Here is a 20,768-nt window from a genome sequence, read left to right as displayed (position 1 = left end):
ATCCTCAACCCAGCTTAAATTTGGGAATTCGTCTTTAATTTAAACCCAGCACTGTTAGTCACATTCTACATACAACCCTGTCCTCTCAGGCCCAGCACAAAGCCAAAACTCTCCTTCCCCCTCCTATCCAGGACAACCAGAGAAGCACAGATATGTTTGCAGCTTTATTATAAACTATGTCATGTTTCCAATGACTTCAGCATATAGAAGATCGAGCCTGATTTAAAAAAAAAATAATAATAAACCCACAGTTGTACCAGCACAAGGTTCCCCACAGCATGAGCATCACACAACTTTTAGAAAGCCCCTTGCTTATCCCCGTGTTCCTCTGAGCCCCCTCTCCTCCCCATAGCAACAACACAGAACAGCTTAAAAAAAAAAAAAAAAAAAAAAAAAAGTGGGAAGTGACATTCAATGAATACACCAGCATTTAAATTAAGGCAGAATAAATAACTGTTCCACATCAGTGATGGGCATTTTCAGGTGAGTGCTGGAGCCTGGCCACCACTCGCTGTTCACTGCCCTGTGCTCAGCACAGAAGTGTTGGTGTGCCTGGTGCAAGTCAAGCACATGCTGTGAAAGCACCCCCACCCTGAGTTCAGCTAGAAAGTTATTTTTATTTTTCCAAGCAACTCAGCCTCTTTCCCCACCCTCTGCTTTGATCTGGGATTTTCCTGCTACACAGGGGTTCCCCCATCACAGCCTCATTGCTCATGTTACTTATGTAACATCCCAGTCTTGGACCAGAAGGAAGATCCACACGCTTTGAGGAGGATCAGGCTGGCTTGAAAGGCCACAGTGCAGTTCAGGATTTACAGATCTGCAGCTGCCTTTGGAGCAATAACTGATGAACAGTTTTTCACTCAGCCCAGGATGAGCAGCTTGAGTGACAGAGCTCCTTAAAGGAAGGAGCCACTGTTAATGGTGATGGTGATGTCCTTTTCTGTTGAGGGCTTGGGGAAAGACATTGGACACAGCTGAGCATAGCTCCACAAAAAAAAAAAAAAAAGTGTCCAGTTATGGAGACATTGCTGTTGATGTGAATGATGGCAGCATATACCTCAACCATAAATACAACCACAGAGTGAATACAATTCTGCCACATAGCACAAAACATATGGGAAAATCATAGTGTCCCACTTTCCCTGCCAGGGAAATATTCATTTAGGGATAAAATCCACCAAACAGCAAAAATTAAGAGCTCTGTTCCATCCCAGCCAATTAGTGTGTTAGTGCCAGTTTCCTTAAACCATGAGCAAAGGACAATACAGGAAAAGAAAAGAAGAAAATAAACATAAAACCCATTTGTTTAAAATATGGCTTCACAGAGCCTTTATAAAACTTAAATGTCCTCTTCAGTTGGTGCATATGAAAATCCTAAAAATGCATCTGAGGCACTGGAGCTGCTGGCTGCTAGGTCAGGTGTGCGGGTGATGGAGGCAGAGATGGCTTCTTGGGTGAACTCAGGATCAAAGTGTCGCAGATCAGCTGGGCCAGCCTAAGCCAAGGAGCAGAGACACAATCATTGGCTGAGCAGACCCAAACCAGGCCCTTCTGTTCAGACAGTCCAACACAACTGCTCTTCCAAAAGAGCCATCACCACACCCTCACCCACACCTCAGAACCCTCAGTGTCAGCATGAGACATCTGGAGAGGATTCCTTCTGTAAAACAGACAGAATTACCCACTTACCACATTGGGGTTGAATGGGGGAGTAATCCTCTTGTGATACAAATCATCCCAGTTTATTGGGCTGAAGAAGACGTGGTTCTTTATCTCGAGCTGTACAGAAAGCAGGAAGGAAATGTCAGTCTTCTGCCAACCCTCCTTTTCCAGCACCTGGTGTCACAGCTTTAAGTGGCTGAAGAGAGACTAAGTCACTACATAACCATACCCAAAAATCCTTAATTCATGAGGGTCCTGATTCAGGAATCCCCCAAAGGGAAGTGACCTGTTGCACACTGGTGTCCTTGGCTGGCCACCACCCCTTTCTTTTTGAATATTCAAGTCAACCCCATACGTCCCTTGTAGGAGGCTGAAGAGACAGACTATGTGGGAAGGTTTTTCCAAGGATGTGGTGTTATGAAAGAAATGATCAAAATAGAAAATTTCCCATCCATCCTCCCTCCTGCTCATAGTGAAAGCCACCTACAAAGTCTGTTTTGGCACCCAGCCTCCTCTTCTGATCCTTGTGGAGAAGTCCCTGGATGATGTCACAAGCTGCCACAGTCTTGGTTCCTTGGATCTGTAGTGGCTTGTGCAGAATGTTGTCATACATCTGAGATACATCCCGGCTGTAAAAAGGAGGCTAATTTGAAAGAGAGGAGAAGCAGCCAGGTAAAACATGAGCTACCAGAAGAAGCCACACATTGCAGGTCAAAATGAGTCCTGCAGTGAGCAGATGAGGGAGACCTACCACACCTCTGCTGAAAAGGCCAGTAACAGGATTGAACCAGATCATTAATTCAGGATTTACTTGTCTACCAATTACCTTGTGAGCACCAGACCAACCTCACACAACAGCTTTTGAAATTAAATTTCCACTATGTAAAGTAAACCAGCCCATTTCCAAACTTACCAGTCCAAAGAGCATTTCATAGAGGACAGCTCCTAGGCACCACCAGTCTACTGTCCTGTCATAGGGCTGCTTCTTTAGCACCTCAGGAGCCAGGTACTGGGAAGTCAGAAGGAAATATTGGAGTTAAATTATAAGGAAGGGTTTTGCCCTTCTTACTCCCAAACCTGGATGCAGCTCAAGTTGAGCAAATGCATTAAGGATAACACAGATGCTTTTCCTAGTATTACCTAATAAACTCTCCAGTTGCTTTGGAGCAATGGGGTTGAGAGACACCTACCAAAGCCCTCAAAGTGTCCTTGCAGGCTACAGGAGGGTCTCTTCCTAGAGAGGACTTCTACAAGCATTTGCCACCTGACACAATTCAGCCAGCAATCCTGTCCCACTGTGACACATCACACATCTAAAAAACTCCTGTATTAAAAAAAAAAAGCTGCAGTTTTCAGTCCTAATAAGTCTGTCCAAAGTAGCAAAACTACCAAGAGCCACCATCAAGGAGCAACAGGTGAGAATTTGAGCCATCTGCAGAACAGTTTGCCACAAAATTACCTCTGTGTACTATCAGGCTCTGTCTAGAACAGGAAAACACCAACACACACCAAAACTAGAAAACAAAGCTTGGTTCATGTTGTCCTGTTGCATAAGTGGCACCTCACTGCAAAAGGAGAGAAATTTCTGCCCACTTCTGCTGAGCTTGAACACTGAAAGGTGTTGTGTTTGAAGACCCTTTGTCAAGCTGCCTGAAGAAAGCAGCAGGACAGGTACATTACCTAGGCTCAAGTGCTACCAAAATCTCCAGGCTCAGTGAGAAGCAGGCAAAAAAAGCCTCCAAGAAGCCAGACTGGAAATAGGTTTTTGCAAAATCCAGTTGCAATGCACAGGAGGAAAGGCATTTCCTCCTCTCTGAGCAGTGTTTGCATTCCAGGGGGAAGCCTGATCCCCCTCCTCTGTGCAGGGCATTCTGCAGCTCCTGTGTGCACAAGGACACACAGGAGAGCACAGCAAGGTCCTGTGCATGCCAGTACCAGCAGGCTCCTTGTTCTGCACCGCTGGGGTCTCAGAGCAGGTAAACATCCCGCTCCCAGGGACAAGGTTGTCTCCACCTCTACAGCTATTTTCACAAGCCTGGCCGTTTCCAAGCACAGGATCCCCTGCCCCAATAGCTTATTCATACTCCAAAATTGCTGTGTTGTTACAGGAAGAGCTGTCTCTGCTGGATAGGGAAGGCCTTATCTGAAATCCAGCTTCAGGATGACAACCTCAGAGCCCATAATTTTTTGAGGTGTCACATAAACCCAAGACCCAGAGCACCCAGTGTCTGAAGGTTTCCAGCCCCCAGGTCACAGCAAAGCTCCAGCACATGCAGTACCTCAGGAGTGCCACAAAAGGTAGAAGTCGTCTCCTCTTGCTCCATTCCTTCTTTGCAGAGTCCGAAGTCTGTCAATACTATGTGTCCCTAAAGAAAAGAAGGATTTTAGCTTGTACCATCTTTCTGGAGAGGAGACAGGATCTCCAAAGATTTGCCTGAACACTAGTTCGCCTCCCCTTATGTTCATCCTATAGTACAGGTACTAGAGCCTGTAGAAAAGAATAAAGTCTAGATTTCTTCTTAATTTTTATTTGTCTACAGCTAGATAACCATGAACAGATCCAGTACTGCTGTGATTTTCTCCTGCTTTATCCCAGAGCCAATTTATGTAACAGTTGCCACAGAGCTGCGGAAGTGTCCTGCTCTTCACCCCCCTGATCCCTGCCCACAGGTCAGGTCCCAGCTTCTGGGAATGAGCCAAGGGCCCCAAAAACAAGCAGTTCTTCAGAGGGTAATCCCACTCATCCACAGAAGTGTGGTGGGGCAGAGAGACAAAAACCATGCCATCACATCAGTTATAGTCCAGCTTGCAGAGGCACAGCCCTCTGCTTATGGTCCTGATGTTTTTAGAGCCAGCAAGAAGAAAGCCCAAGCTGTGAATATACCTGGCAGTCCAGGAGGATGTTCTCAGGCTTTAAGTCCCTGCAAGACAAAGTGCTGTTTGAGCAGATTTGGCCAGATATTTAGGGAGCATGGATCTGAAACAGCATCAGTTAAGAACAGGAGCTAACAAAGCCTCCCAATCCAGGTCACCAAGACCTTCCCAAATGGCAGACTCCCATCAGTACACATACATGCAAACATAAATAGGTTGTTTTCACACAGTATCAGGTGTTAGCCTGCATTTCCATGCTTAAGTTGTTACTGGGAGATGATTTCTTATTTACTGAGCTAGGTTAATTTTATGTCTTTAAACATAATACTCTCAGATTAATACTGGAAAGGGGAAAGAATGACTTATTGCCTATCAGGTCCTGTGCAGACCCTCTTGCAGGGTAAAGTACCAGCAGCACAGTTTTGTCTAGTAGGAATAGGATGATCTTCAGTTGCTCCCAACCAGCATTTCACTTCCTCAGTGAAACCAATTCCTTTCCCTCCCACCAAGCCTGGGCAGGCTTGGTGCCCCTGCCTTACCTGTAGATGATATTTAGGGAATGCAGGTACCCAATGGCACTGGCAACTTCTGCAGCATAGAATCGAGCCCTGGGCTCACGGAAACAGCGCTCCCTTTGCAAGTGGAAGAAAAGCTATAGGAAGATGAGAGGGTTGATCATGTCTCTAAACAAATGAAGGCTAATCTGGAGCAAGGCTGAAAGCCAGCTACATAAGTGAAAAGTGATTTGCAGCAGGTAGCACATGAACAGAATGAAGTAAGCCCAAGCCAAGTGAATTTAAGCAATCCAAACACCTTTCCAGAAATTGTTTAATTTCTCCTCCTCATCATTCACAAGAATTAATTATTAATTCTCAAACTTCCCTTCATCTGCTGACCTAGTTAAGCTCCTAGCTTACTACAACCCACAGGCTGATTACAGTGGTAGTACGGCCATGAGGAGTGGTACATGCAGAGAGCTGAACACGCAAAAGGTCCCCAACATGAACTCTATTTGGGTAAGATATCCACCTTAACAGCCAGTTAAGGTTTCAGCCAGTTCCAGATAGCACAGAAAGACAGCTGGGAAAGGTAAGCTTCTACAGGACAGAAAAAAATCTAGAGAGTTGCAATGGCATCACCCCTAAGCACTAGACATGGATCCAGAGCTGGCCCACAAGGGGATTTCCCTAAAGCTCACGAATATTTCCCATGTTCTCCATAAGATTTTAAGATGCTCCAGTACTGCTTTTCTCAGAATCTTTACTCTGGGAATCATCTGGCTCAGGACATAGCCAGCAAGATCTTTACTCAAGTTACAGGTGAGGTATCCTGCCAGGTATTCTTGGCTGCTCCTTGCCAGCAGTCAAAACAGCATTATCCCTCAACGTCATTATCTTCTGACAATAAATAGTTTTAAATAAAACAGCATGTTTGTGAAGGACTAAAAAGGATTCAAACAAAGTCTATAAGTGCACTCACCTCTCCTCCATTTACATAGTCAAGCACAAAGTAAAGTTTCTCTGAGGTCTGGAAGGAATAGTGGAGTCCCACAAGGAAGGGGTGCTTGACATTCTTCAGGAGCACGTTGCGTTCTGCCATGATGTGGTTTTGCTATCAGAAAGCAGACAAGGCATGAAGGTTCCAGGCAAGGACCCAGCCCAGCCTTCTCTAAGGGCTCATGGCTGTTTTCAAAACAGGTGGAAGCTGGGAGCTCACAAGGGTCATTCCCAACCCCTAAAAGAGAACCAGTCCCTCCTATCTGACCTAATTAATCTCTATTATTTTATTCTCATGGCACAGGCAAATCCATGTTTAACATGTGAACTACCTGCCTGAATACCCGGAACCCCAATTACATTACCCAGAGAGCCCAACCACAATTTCCAGAATAGCCCAGGAGAGCAGACATACCTCCTTTTTCTTGAGGATGGTTTTCTTATGCAAGACTTTCACGGCATAGAATGTCCCATCACACTTGCGTTTGGCCAGGAGAACCTGCAAGAGAAGGTCTTGGTCACAGCTATTTGTGTCACCTTGGTCAGTGTTTCCTCACTAGCTCAACACTCTTGTGAGTGATTATACACAGAAAATTACTTCAGAGGGCCAGGTGAAGGGTTTTAAACACCAAACTCCAGCCTCCTCTCAGTTCCCAGCAGTTTTTCATTGCCAGAAGAAAAGCACTCAATATCTCCACACATATCCCCTAGACACACAATAGAAAATAGTTTTGGAGCATTTGAGGCCAATCCAATTTAATATGAATCCTGGTTGTCTCCAAGGTTTCTCTGCAGATCTTGTACTGAAGAAGTTGGAAATCTATTTTGAATCAAGCAGTGCTCTTTAACATCACCACCCTGAGCACAAAACACATCACTCTTCAGTTCTTGGAGAGGTTGAAGGACCTTTTATAACAGTATCACAGGTCTTATTTAATCTCAATCCAAACACCTTAGTAGGGGTGCAAGCAAAGGACACAGTCAGAAACTCTTTCAGCAACACATTTTCCTTCCAAGCAGCTACAGCCCACCTGCACAAGCCCACTTACTTTTCCAAAGCTTCCTTTGCCAATAACCTTCAGGAAGTCAAAGTCTGTTGGCTTGGCACTGTTGGGCAAGAATGAAACAAGTTAATGTTTCTGGGAGAGGAACATGCAACAGTAACACCACCATCAAAGCAGAGTTCCTGCTTGGAAAAAGGAGTGTTTGTGAAAGGGATTAAAGGGCACTGGTGGGTGACCCTCGCTCCCAGGAGTCACCCTGTGTGTGTCAGGGCACTCTGCAGAGCATGAGCAGCCCCTCAGCAACCCAGGGGCTGAAGGCAGCAGCAGCGACAGCAGCTGTAAGGACAAAGTGATGCCTCTGCAGGGGACACGGTTTATCCCTGTTTCTAGAGAAAGATAGTCAGGAAGCCAGCAGTGATGAGGAAGAACATCCCTTACTACCTCTCAAAAGAAAAGGGACAAGGGGCTGCAGATGTAGCCAGGAGAGAATGATTATAACAAGTACCAGCTACAGCTTATTCTTGGAAGCTGGTGCATCAGTGACACATGTGGTGTTAAAGGCCAAGAAATGTAATTGTCCACACTCCTGCAGACACCATTGTGTGACACACAGGGACCATCTGCATCCCCCTGCCACATCTCTTCATGTTCCACACCCTACCTGGCTTTGCAGGGAGCTTACTTGGGGTTAGCAGAAGGTCCAAGGTTGATGTTGTCAGTTGGCGTTGAAGGCTAGAGAAGATAAGAATTTCAGTCAGAAGGACTATGCTGCAAGTTGGGTTTTCCCTTCCTCAACAGAGTATCCCTCACACAGAGCCATTAATAAACACCCATCAGCAAGAGACCCAGCGGACACTTAGCAAACATTTAAAGTCTCTTTAGATGGCTTTATGCACACCCAGCACCACAGAGCTACAGCCTCCCTCTTCCTAAAGACAAGGAGAGACACACACACACACAAATGTTCTTCCTCCTCTTCCTGTTCCCCAGGAATCTTACCCTCCCCAGACTCTGGCAACATCATGCCTTGTCCAAAAGGGCCTCTGCTATTTTTCTCTACCCAGCATCGCCCATAGGACAGGACAGCAGTAAGACTCCCAGCAGGCTAAGACAGGCTCTCTCCTTGTTTTTCCACTAAAGGCACCAGCCCCATTTGTCCCAAAGTTGAGGATTTGCTTGTTCAGAGCCATGATCTCACCTGGGTGCTTTTGTCTGGGCTCCGGGAACGATCCATTAAAAAAACAACTCGCTCAGCACTTGGAAAAAGAAGAAGGCAGTGTTTAATAAGAAACCCAACAGAGAAACAGCTTCACTCCATGAACTTGCCAGGGATTAGTGCAAACCCCAATATGTGCACCCCTTCCATCATAGGAGGGCTCAGCTCAGCTCCCCAGCACTGCCATCCCCAAAGGACAGGGTGCCTGCACTCTGGGGGAGGCAGGGAACAGCATGTGCTGACAGGAGGTTGGGGAAGCAGAGATCCTGGGTGAACAAGCACCCAGACTTGCAATAGCAGAAACTGCACGAGCACATGAGAACCAGCACAGCCCCAGCAGCAATACAGCACCAGGCCAGGTGAAGTCACATCTCTCCTGGCCATGGCCAGACCCCTCTCGAGGCAGATGCAGCCCCACTGCACAGGGATGCTGCAGCCCAGTGAGTATCCTCACAGGGCAGCCAGCAGAGTCCAGCTACCACGGTCCATGGGGCTGGCAGCAGCCAGAAGCCACTCCCCAGGCCAAGTCAGACCAGGGCAGCTTGGGGCTGTTGACATTGCAGGGAGCAGGGATGGTGCCATGGCAGCCAGGGCAGGCTCTGTGAGCAGAGGCATTAAAGACCTCTTGTCTGCATGGTGCAGCTTTTGCTGGGGCTGGAGAAGCCAGACTTCAACATTTGTTGGTTCAGATCCATCCTGCCCGAGCATCACTGGGGATGGGTGAGCCTTGCCTCAGGGATTCCTCCCTTTGGTTTTTAGGGTTCCCCCATGCTCTTTGCAAAAGCCAGAATTAAGGAGATAACATGAACAAAATAGTTCTGCTCCCTTCTCCCCTATCCCAGAGAGCTTAGACTCTCCCTCAGCCCCACCACACTCTCTCTCATACACTGACTGCATCGTGGCTCTGAAGGCTCTCATCCCTACAGCCACCCTCTGCCCTACACCTCCCAAAAAGCAGACCCAAAGACCCCACATCTCACCTGTGGGTGCTCCCACTCTCTGCCCCCACACACCACCAAGCACAGCCCCCCAGCCATCCCAAAGGAACCCGTCCTGTGCAGCCAGGCTGAGCATGGCAGGAGCTGCCAGGCAGCAGCAGATACTGGCAGCTGTTTCAGGCACTGCCCACATCTGCCCGGTGCCAGCCAGCTCCATCCACCACCCAGCCAGCGCAGGGGTTATCGGGCTGAGCTGTTAAAGGGCTCCCGTCCCACTGGGAGGGTTTGGTACTCACTACGAGCAGAGCCTGGAGCCCGAGGCCTTGATGGTTTGTTCTATCCTCTCCCGGCCGTGCTTGATGAGTTCTGTGAGGAAAGTTGGAGCACCGAAGCCGATTAGCTGGCAGCGTGATCACAAGTGCACAGAGGCACATTTGTTCTTCACTGACCTTGCTCTTCTCTCCACTGCCGCCCTCCTCCCCCTGCCACTCACATACCAAAATAACCAGGAAATTATAGGAACCAGGACATCTTGCCTCCCAGTCTCACCAGGAGCCCTCAATAGCTCATAGGACAGGGATGAGTGCCACAAAACAGACACTCTCTCTGGTGGCCAAGGGAAGTTGGGCTAAGTAAGGCACCACTGTCAAGCCTTCCCAAGCCACCCGTGTCCCCAGGGGGAACAAGGGGAGTGCTTACAAGGACGAGGTTGTACTGGGATACGTCACACACTTGGCACCTCCACTGTCCCCTCCATTGAGGACTCTGTGAGTAATTAGGGATGTGAATGAAACCTTTCAGGCCCTGCAGGAGGTAAGCCAGCACACACACATCACAGCAGACTTGCCCAAGGACACATAGCCAGTGCCAGAAGCAGGGATTCCCACCGTGGAGCATCCCTGCTGCTTAGCCGTGTAGGCAGTTGCCACCACTTATCATCATCACCTCTCCCTTCACAGGGAGGAAGCCCTGAGCTTGCTGCCTGCTGCACAGGCTGAGACAGAGGGAAGCCCAAGGAGGGCAGCCTGTACAGAGGAGTTCCTTGTTTTGCTCAGGAGTAGATAGCAAAATTATTTCAAGGTTCAGTTTTACTCCTCAGTTCTGCCACCGGAAGGAAAGCAAGAATCAAAACATTCACAGAAATGTGTTTCCCTCTCCGTCTAAAAAGAAGGGGTTTTACAGACACCAGCAAGCTATCATCCTGGAACAGCTCTTCTGTCTAGGTCCGTACCAAGGAGTGGGCAGCACCAACTGCCAGAGCCCATCTCCCTGGGCAAGGATTCTATAGGACAATGGGGTTTGAGGCAAACAAGCCCATAACAGAGCCCTTCCTACATGGATCTTTGGATCTGCCAGGTAGAGAGTCCTGTGAGCTCATGAGAGCCCCTGAGGTGGCCCCACCAGCAGATCTGGGATTTGGGGGCAGCTCTGATGAGCAATCAAAAAAACAAAGCTATGGGTTTAGAGTTTCTGAATGGATAAGAAAGGCAAAGAAGGTATTTAAAGCAAAGTCCACAAATCATGCAGAGGGAGAACTTAGAACATTAGGCTGGTCTGAGGCCCTGACCTTGTCCATATTTTGCCCTGTAATAAATCCAAGATCCTGTCCCAGCAGGCACCCACCAGCCGGGACAGCATGCAGGCAGCACCCAAACAGACCAAGCCCCATCTCCTCCCCCTGAGCATAGTCCTTTCCCTGACAGCCTGGCTCTCCCTGGCTCGCTGAGGTCCACTGAAGGTCATCCCACACCTGCCTCGGGGCTGTGTCTGCCTTGCAGGCTGCTGGGCAGGTACCATGGCTACAGCAGAAGGATCACTGCTGCTGTCTCTGAGCAGACAACACTCACTGGAGGATCCAGGCCTGGGAGGAGGTTGGCACAGGGCACACAGGTGAGGGTGGGCAAGCCCCAGGCTGCCCATGGCAGCAGTAGGTAAAGGAGTGAAGGTTCCCATCCCCACTCAGGAGCCTCTTGCCAGAGCAACCCAACCAACACCTCACTCCTGCTAGCTGCCTGCAGCTCCATCAGGTGATGCAGCCCATTTCCTCCAAATCTGAAGGCCCACAAGCTTGGGATTGGCCTCAGGGCCAGCTTGCTGCCACTTCTCTGATCCCAGACTCGGGGGAAATAACAACTCAGGCACAGATGGAGGTATTACAGCTTGGGCGTCTTGGAGAGCACATGGGCAAGCCATGGAAACACATCCAAGTGCCTTGGAAGTATTTACTAGCAGCACAGGATGCAGGACAAGTTCCTGACTCACTCCAAGGGGCTTGGACAAGCCTGTTTTGACAACCTGAAGCTAGGCAGTAGACCCTTCCAGCCTGGAAGCCCGTTCATGCCTCCCTCCACCAGCCCTGTTCTGCTCCACTGCCTCTTTACTGAAGGTGAAGCCACTCAACATGTCCCTGCCGACCAAGGGCAGCCTTTTCCAACAGAGCTTTTTTATTAAAGGGACTTGCTCTGAGGTTAAAGTCTCTGGCACTGAAGTACCATACCCCCATTTTTAGGATGTGTATATCCCCATCCCACATCACTTTCTATTCAGGTTCAGAGCCACGTTCTCCAGCCCAAGTCCACCTTCAAAACCAGGTTAATTTGTGGTTTAAATCTCACAAGCAGTCAAGCAGGCTTTTCCTTATCACTAACAAACCCTACTCCCCTGAAGCACAAAGATTTCCTGAGCGCACACACTGAACAACAGAACCAGAAATAGGTCACGAAGATCCGGTGGAATCTTTGGTTATCCATGCCCGGCTGCATCCCTCCTTGTGCCTGCTGGAGCAGCACGGATAGTCCAGGCACAGCCAGGACCACAGAGAGCATCAGCAAGCAAGTCTAGGAGCTCCCCAATATAATGTGACTATTACACATCAGGAGCACAAGCCCCTGCACCCCACTGCCCCCTCCTCAAAGATCATTTCAGCCCAGCTCCCAGCCACAGGCACCCCCCCAGGCAGGAAGCATCCACTCACACAACAGAGAGCTGCTACTTACAAGTTGGAGCAGTGACTGCAGCTAAATCTCCCCCCACCACACATCCCTCAGTAACATACGTTTGCTTCCCAGCAGAGCACGAGCAGCTCCCTGTTCCTCGCACAGTTCTGGCAGTGGTGACCCACATTCCCATGCTAGCCCCGCGTTATTTGCTACAAACACATTACTAATGCAACGCGTACCTTGCACGGAGACACAACCTCATAGACTCGTCATCTGAGGGCTGCTCCCACCCTCCTCCCTGATGTCACAGCTCTCAGCAGCTTTCCCTGCCTAACCTACATTGCAAACCCCTCGGAGCGAGTCCCTCGTCCTCTCCTGCTCTGGGAAGGGCTGGCTGCCAGCGAGGAAAGGCCTGGCAGGGCTGGCCCTGGGACAGCAGGTGATGTTTTGGAGGAAGTACAGGGTTTGGAGGGGCAGGGGGACAGGGGGGCGCCCGAGGCAGCCCACGGCTTTCACCCAGCACAGGGGCTGCTCACAGCTTAAGGGGGAGATGGCCCAGTTTCAGCTCAGAGAAGAGCAGGGAGGGAGGTGGGAAGGAGGATTCCTGCAAACACGTGGGGAGAGTAAAAAAGGCTCAAGTTTTCCCCTGCTACAGATCTAAGAGATAGCTGCAAGCTAGTACTGAACTCCACTTTCATTCCCATTGAGACACTACAGCAAGTCCAGGAAGAGGTTAGGAAAGACTTGAAAGCACTTCTGCAGTTTGGGAAGCTTTTTTAGCAACCCTCTGGAGAGCTCCTGGCTTGTCCAATTTTCTCCTGCAGATCCTGTTCCCTACATCCCAGGGACACTGCAAAACAGAGAAGGAAGCCAGCCAAACAGTCCTAGCTCAGGGCAAGCTAGAGACAAACAATCCTCAAAATTTAAAATAAGCTACATGCAGAACTTAAAGAAAACAGCAGGTGGCTAAAGCTTGAAGCACTTTGCAAAAAAAAAAAAAAAAAAAAAAAAAAATTCATCAGACATACCAGGGAGCACATCTCCTAGAGGCTGAGTCCTGAAGCATGGGAAGCAGTCCACAACCACTGAGCACAGAGACCTCTCATTCCCCACACTTCCCATCCTCACACCAGCCCACCCTGCTAGGTCAGGAGTCCAAAGTTCCTTCCTAAGACCCAGAGGGGAAGAGTTTTGCTCCCTACAGCAGTTCATTTAGCCCCTAAACACAACCGCCCTCAACTCCTCAGAGTGATCACACCACCATCAATGCCACACTGCAGCACTTTAAAGAGAGCAGGAAAAGCTGACCAGCTGTAAAAGATGAAGAAACACCTGCTAGCTATAGCCAAAGAGTGAGAATTAAGGTGGGAGAGGTAGCTTTGGGTGGGGAAGAAGAGATGCAGGTGGTGAGTAGGAGCAAATTACAGCCTGGCAGGCAGCTCAGGTGTTCTGAATAATTTTTACAAGTCAGCTGGAAATTTGTCCACTGTCCAGTGGTTTGGAGGAAGGTCAAACTGGCATTTGGTTCAGGTCAAACCCTGAAGAAGCTGCTTTTTACAGTGTCCTCAGGGACCCTGGAGGGCTGCAGCCAGGGCAGCCAGGCTGGTGCTTTGCAGCACTATTAACTGCAAATATAAACACATTGGGAGCCTGGTGATTTGAGAGACCAGAGACTGAGCTCTGAGCAAAAGGAGACCTGGGAAAAGGGCTGATGTGTTCTCTCTCTTAATTAAAAATATAGCAGTCACTTTTTGCTTCCATTGTAGTTTCCTATAAAATCTCCCTGTGTGTGAAGCTGCAGCAGCAGCAGGAAAGCAATTCTGGAGCAATTTCAGCGGTGGGTCAAGGAGGTAAAAGCTGGGCTGTGAGAAGCAGAAGGGCTGGCCACTGTGGGATGGGTCTCTCAGCTCAGACTGCAGCTACCAGGGGGAGATCACCAGGAATATCTGATGTGCTGGATGCTGTGTGTAAGGAGGGAGGGGGAGCAGCATTTTGCCTGAAATACTACCTTATTTCAGGTCAAAACCTGATTTTTTTCCTCAGCCAATATTCCCAAGCTATCAGTATTGATATCTTTTAAGAATATCTTTTCTCCAGCTTTGCCTCCACTTGCATTGAAATAGTCAAATTTCAAAATAATTTCATCAGTTACCTTACATTTTCTAGTCAGTGCCTTCTGCTTTTGCTTCTTTAATGAAAATCTCAGTGTTATCAACAAAATCGACTTGATTTTAATTTCCATGGAAAAAGGCATCTTTAATTTAAACCCCACTTTCTATCTAAAGAAGAGAAAGGAGGAGGATCCTGTAAGGAAAATTTTAACAGCTAACATGCATAAAACACCTAATCTGATGACAGATAGTGATGGACAAAGTGATGTTGGGTCGGTTTTGTCCATTCTACCCCCTCTGTGAGGATCACTGACCCTCCAGGGCTGGGTGTCACTCCAGGTGTGCTGCCACCTCCCATCACACCTCCCCTGTGTGTGTCCCATGGGAACTAGGCTCCCTGCAGCCCTTGCTGGGCAAGCTGAGCCCACCAGGAAGGCTCTGCAGCCCAACACTAATAGAAGACTTCCATGAGGAAGCATTCTCCATGCCCTGACCATCCCCAGGGCTCAGTGACACCCTGGCACCCAGCAGCATTACCCTTTGTCTTGCCCAGGGCGGTGGAGGAAGGCTCCATCTAGGCCACGAACATAAGCCAAGCAAAATAATTTCCTCTCCTTGCAGCTGGGGCAGGAACTCAGCTGCTGGCTCCGGGTGTCCTCGGGAAGCAGAGCACGCAGATGTTCCTCTGTCTGCAAAGGTGAAGGGCACAGGAGTAAGAGCAGAAACAAGTCCTTGGTGCAGCACTGACTGCCTGCCAGCCAGGCACAGCTCTGGGATGTGGGGACAGCTCCTGGCCCTCGTCTGGGCAACACCCACCCAGCATTCAGTGACATAGTACTTTGGGATTGGCAGACAGAGGGAATAGAAGAGAGCTGAGAAGTTTGGCTCCTGTAACACAGAAGAAATTTACCCAAAACCTGTTCAATTCATGTATTTCTGCTGTTGGGAAAGGATTTGGTGTTTAGATACTTTTGAGGAGCTGAAACCCAGTTCACTCTACCTGCCCTGACACTGATGGCTCCCTGAAAAGGAGAAAACATTCCTTGGAAGAACAGACCCACCAGTAAACCCCCTTATAGGGCAGGTCTTCATTGGAAATTCAACATCAGACACCACCAGATGCCTGGGACAGCTGCAAAGGGCTTTGCCTGTGGAGCCCTGTGACTCTCCCTGGAGAGGTGACCAGGGTGAGCAGTTGTCACCACGATGATGGGAGTGGGACAGGTAGGTGTGAACAGGGTTAACCTCCTGGCCTCCCCATGTGTAAGAGGTGTCCATTTGTCCTTGCCTTGTCCTGTGTGCTCACAGCAGTCACCCCCTGCAGCAGCTCTTGTCCCTCACCCATGATTGCCCATGGCAGGGCACATCAGTGCCACTCTGAAGGGACTTCTGGGTGTGGGAGCACTTGCAGGGCACACACATCACACAGGCACATGTCCCTGCAGGTGCCACAAGGGTAACCATGCCCCCCTACACCAGCACTGATCTTGGCCCATTCCCCTGCCCAGAACTCACACACCCCTGAATGAAATGAAACAATTCTGGGGAAGCTGGAGAGCTGCTGATGTCAGGGCTAGGGTTTGCCAGCATTGCTGCACTTCTGTGCCTGGCTGCTGTTTCCCTGCCCTCCAGAGAACACATCTGTGCCAGGAAAACCTCTGGCTGGACCTGAGTTCAAAGGTGAGGAGCAGCTCTTGTGCAATTTAACCCCTTCTGTGCACACCTCTTGCCTGGACCTGGCCAGGCCTTGGGGGGAACAAGCTCTGGCCACAGAGAGAGACTTTTGTCAGCTGGACTGGCACAACTCAGAGCCCCCAGACATTGCCTATACTTGGAAACATCTTTCTCCCCAAGGGAGGGAAACTGCCTTTCTCTTCCCCAAACCCTATAAAAGGTCAAAGGCTGCATGGTCTTCCCGTGGCTAAGTTGGATCCCTCCAGGAAAGACCTTTCCAGCAAAGCCGCATTTGCAGCCTCACCAGGACAGGACATATCCAGTGGGGACAAAAGGTCCAGCCCGTTATCTCTACATACAGAGAAGTATCTCCTCTCTCTGTTATATTTTATGTGCTATTTTACAAGGAAAGATAATCCTAATCTCTCTGTCTAGCAATATCCATAACCATAATCATAAAATTATCACTGAAATGGAACCACACAGTTTTGAGGAATTGGAATTGCAGGGAAGGTCCAGATAAGGCTAAAACAAATACTTCACTAGAGAGCACAAAGCAAAAGTCTGTGGATCCGCAGTGAAAGGTGACCTAAAATATTTGGCTACTCAGTTATCTCTGCTGGGAAAGAGCTAAAACGGATAGGATAGGATAGGATAGGATAGGATAGGATAGGATAGGATAGGATAGGATAGGATAGGATAGGATAGGATAGGATAGGATAGGATAGGATAGGATAGGATAGGATAGGATAGGATAGGATAGGATAGGATAGGATAGGATAGGATGGAATGGGATGTTCTTTAAAAGCTCAGAGGTTATTTGTTCCTTTTAGGAGGATTCATTAAAGACTAAACAGATTATTGGTGAACATTGCAGCTCTTTAAAAGATTTCTTTTTTTTTCCCTCTACATTTTACTTTCAGCTTCAAAAAACTAGGGCTCTGCCTGAGGCTTTTGCCTTTGATTTTTGCCAAGGAATCCTACGTAAGTTCTGGGATATTTCCCCATGTTTTGGAAAAAGGAGACAAGAGGAGACCACTGGGGATCGGGTTCCAAAGGACAGCTAAGGTGGGTTTGAGCAACTCTTGCCACTTTTTGAGCCTCTGTTTCTGTAATTATGAATGTGGCAGAATATTACTGATCTCTTGTAAAGCCTTTACATCTTCTGTGGAATAAATTCCCTAGGTTATTATTGCCATTAAATTAAGTGGCTGGGACTTTTTTTGCTCCCATATGATTTTCACGTGTAGGCACAGTCTCAGTGAATAAATAACACACTGTTGGAAGCAGCCTGACTGTGACACTTCCTGGCCAGCCTTGTCCTTGTGGAAGGCTCAACTGTCCTGCTTGCTGTCCCCTCTTCTCCTTCCCAGCAGCACTTCAGGACACATTACTGCCTGTGCTTGAGGGCCTTTATAAAATAAACAAAAAAATCCCCACAAACCCAAAAAGCACAAACCCCAAAATCTGATTTTTTGGGGTGAATACCTCTTTTCCCCCCAGCACAGGTCGATGTTCACCCCTAGCTCAAGCCTGCACCCTCTAGCTCAGTGTGCACCCCTAGTTAGCCTAACGTGCTCAGCCTGGTGGGGACAAGGGCAGAGGCAGTTTCCTGGCTGGATTGAGCAGGGCTTAGCAGCTCAGAAGTGGCTCTGAGAGCTGCACTGCCCAAACCCAGGCCCTGCTGCTGGCACAGCACTGGCACAGGAGAAGCTGTGGGTGCAGTGTCCCTGGGAATGCCTCCCCTCTGCCTGCTCCATGCCTGAGCTGCCAGCTCCAGTTCCACTGCATGGGATCCGTGTTTTTCATCCTTTTTATCCACATGCAAATCCTCGGAAGCAACTGGTGCTGGCACAGCCAGAGGTTGTCTCCAGCAGCCTTATACATACTGGATCTAGTGAGCAGCCCAGTCCAAGCTGGGCTCAAGGCATTTCCAGGACCTGTGAGCTCCTGTGCAAGAGCACCAGAGCCATCCTGAAATCTGCCAAGCCCAGCTCTGTTCCCCTGCTCTGGAACTGAGCAGGAGCAGCCCTCCCTGTGCTGCCAGTGAGGCGTTTGGGTATGCTCTGTTAGAAGGCTGCTGGACATCCCTGAGCTTCACCAGATCCAGCCTCAGAGACTCTCACAGCCCAGGAGACCACAGCCAACACAACCTGAAATTTCTGGTGTAAAATTCACCCTTCTGGTGCTGGCTGCAAATCCCAGTGGAGCCCAAGGCTCCTTTCCATGTGCAGGCGGCTCAGGAAAATGGTGACACACAGTTGGTCTCTGTTCATCTGCCAGCTCCTGAAATTACCCAGATCACGAGCACTCGTGCGTGCTCCCCAAAGGAGCTCACCCAGGTGAGCCAATGTGGGGCTGCAGGGGCAAGTAGGGTGATGGAAGTTCCTTGGATGGAAGTTTCCTGGGGGAAACAGAACTAATGCCAGAAATGTTCCCAACTAGTTTGCAGGAGCAGCAAGGAGGCTGCTCGTCTCCTCTCTGGATCTCTCCATAGCTGGGAAACAACCCCTCTGCTGGAACTCAGCTCCCTTCCACTTCCAGCTGCTGGCCCTGGGGAGCAGCTCTTCCACAGGCCAGCCAGGTTCCTGGCAGCAAGGGACAGTCCTTCACAAAACCCTCTGCTGCTCCCAGAGGGCTTCAGGAACTCATTAAAAAGAGGGAAAGTCTCAATAATCCCGGAGAAAGCAAATGGGTATTACCTGCAGACAGGGCTCCTGGGATCCGGCAGCAGGACTGGCGGGCACTGCCACACTCTCCCTCTGGGAAGCAGCTTGCACTGCTCTCGTTGTTTTTATTTTGGCAATGCAGTTTGAAGGTCGAAGAAAATGTCCAGAGGAGTGGCCTGTGGCAGGCAGTAAATTATTACCCTGGACTGCTCTCCAAAGGGACCAAGGCACAGGGAGCTGGAGTGGAAGAGGAAAATCCCTCCTTGGGGGGATTAGAGGGCAGCTCGCTGGCAGGGAAGTGCAAAGGGTCAGAACAAAGTGCTCTGTTTGCCGGAGGCTGTGCCCGGTCACATGCCAGGTCCCAGCAGAGGTAATGAGGCATGGGTCACCTCCCAAACTCCAGCGAGACCTCCTGGCTGTGGACATGACCTGTTGCCAATCCCCCAGCAACCCATAGACCTTGCCAGACAGGAAGGAGCAGAGTTAGAGGGAGCCTTGCCCTCTGGCAGCACTAAAGGGCAAGAAATCCAGGGACTTTTACATGCCTGACCCGTGCAGGTGTGACAGTCCTACAACCTCCCTTCTGCCTCCTGTGTGTCCCCTGCTCTGTGGATCCTGGGCTACTCACACTGAGGAAGAAGCACATAAGGATCCAAGGAGGACCCAGATCCTCGGGCACATCAGAACTGATCCTAGAGGAGCACTCTTAGAGCCAAAATCTATTGCCCTCCATGCCCTCCCCAATTAGCTTCATTCCTCTCCCTTCCCCTCTGCAGGAGCCCAGCACCAGTAGTCACACATCCCTGTGTGGGGGCCCAAGCAAGAATTTGACAGATGAGTGTCTTGGTGGAGTCACTGGTGGAACCTCCAGCTCCTCATCTGAAACACAAACTCCAAAGATGTACAAAATTATTTGGTGGAGAACATTGGATCCGCCGTCAAAATAAGCATTTTCTGAAATAGCCTGGAATATGTGATGTGGAGTGTCTAAACTTCATGAGGCCAAGACATCCAGCTGCCACCACAGGCAAGGTCTCTGGCTCCATGTGTGAGGAGGAGGCAGAGCCATTCCTGCCCTCTGCACACAGGGAGGAGTGGGCTCAGCCCTCACCTCGCTCCAGCTCTCACCGATGGTCCTATTGGGGTGGCACAACTGTGTGGATTCATGAGGGCAACAGAGATTTGGTATTACCCTCATGTCGCAGGAAATGAGCCTAAACAGAGGTCCCTATTGTGTCTGAGGAACTGCAAAAACACAGAGACAAATAAATCTGTTCCCTGGTAGTGCAGAGACGGCCTTTGTTTTGTCTGGTTTTCAGAGTGAGAAGGTTTAGAAGATTGTTGCAGCAATGAGCAGAAGCCACGAAGAACAGACAAAAGCCATTTGGAACACAGCTCAGACCTTGCCATCACGCTGGCTTTTCAGAACATTTCTGCTTTGTTCAAGTTAAACCTGCTGCTGCTATTTCGGGGGTTATTTCCCTCTCTCCACTGTATCCCTAGCTGTCAGGACTGTACATGTCCCGTAGCACTGGCTGCACGAAGGCTTTCACCAGCACAGCATCAACATGTCTGCTGTGACGGGCTGGAGAGGCTGCCCGCGTTCCGAGCCCAGGGCACAAGTGTTGCACCGACAGTCACGGACAAGTTTAGAGGACAAAGCCTTGCTTATCGCTCGGCTTGCAGAGCCGGCTCGTTTCGCAAGCTGGTCGCACGTCAGCCTGCAGCGAGCGCCGGCTCCCGGCAGGAGCGCGGAGGGGAGCGCCTGAGCAGAGCTGACAGCGAGACAAAGCCCGTGGGGGCTGGCGGGGAAATCGCTGGCTCCGCCACAGCTGAAAACTGCAGCGAGGCACACGCTGAGGTCCCTGTCATCCCCGGGAGCCGCTCCGCCTGCTGCTGCCAGCACGAATGCAGCTCCCCCAGCCGGGGCTCTCTCCCTGCCAGCAGGAGCTTGGGGAGCTCAGGAACTTGAGGTGTCCTTGCAGGGGCTGAGAACACTCTCCGGTTAAGCGTCCCTATTCTTCACCCTGAGGGATAGAAGCGAGGATCCCTGACCTTACCCTCACTGTCACAAAAAAGGCACAAATCTTACAGCCCCAAGTACAGCAGGGAACACTTCTGCTCGCAAAGGGAAGGGGAAAAAAAGTGCTGAATTAAGTTCAAAACATCTGCAAAATTAAGA

General features: G+C 49.6%; 1 protein-coding gene across 3 annotated transcripts; it reads right to left on the bottom strand.

The window, feature by feature from the left end:
• Positions 1-153: 153 nt before the first annotated feature.
• Positions 154-18,718, bottom strand: SGK2 (serum/glucocorticoid regulated kinase 2). Of its 3 annotated transcripts, XM_014884029.2 has the most exons (15): positions 18,620-18,718; positions 14,781-14,932; positions 9,490-9,559; positions 8,238-8,295; positions 7,722-7,771; positions 7,085-7,142; positions 6,451-6,534; positions 6,019-6,150; positions 5,079-5,191; positions 4,550-4,586; positions 3,945-4,031; positions 2,579-2,674; positions 2,153-2,308; positions 1,693-1,782; positions 154-1,498 (listed from the first exon to the last, which is right to left on the bottom strand). In XM_014884029.2, the coding sequence occupies exons 2-15, from the start codon at positions 14,815-14,817 to the stop codon at positions 1,343-1,345; spliced, it is 1,224 nt and encodes a 407-aa protein (XP_014739515.1). In that variant the 5' UTR covers positions 14,818-14,932; positions 18,620-18,718; the 3' UTR covers positions 154-1,342. The 3 variants fall into 3 exon arrangements, with proteins under 3 accessions (XP_014739515.1, XP_088031211.1, XP_088031212.1); XM_088175085.1 differs by lacking the exon at positions 18,620-18,718 and having other exon boundaries at positions 14,781-14,933; XM_088175086.1 differs by lacking the exons at positions 9,490-9,559; positions 14,781-14,932; positions 18,620-18,718 and adding an exon at positions 9,236-9,369.
• Between the last annotated feature and the right edge of the window lie 2,050 nt (positions 18,719-20,768).

This window comes from Sturnus vulgaris, chromosome 17 (genome assembly GCF_052056855.1).
Source record: "Sturnus vulgaris isolate bStuVul1 chromosome 17, bStuVul1.hap1, whole genome shotgun sequence".
Classification (NCBI taxonomy): Eukaryota; Metazoa; Chordata; class Aves; order Passeriformes; family Sturnidae; genus Sturnus; species Sturnus vulgaris.
Note: the sequence above shows the minus strand (reverse complement) of the source record. Positions and strands in the feature narration are given on the sequence as shown.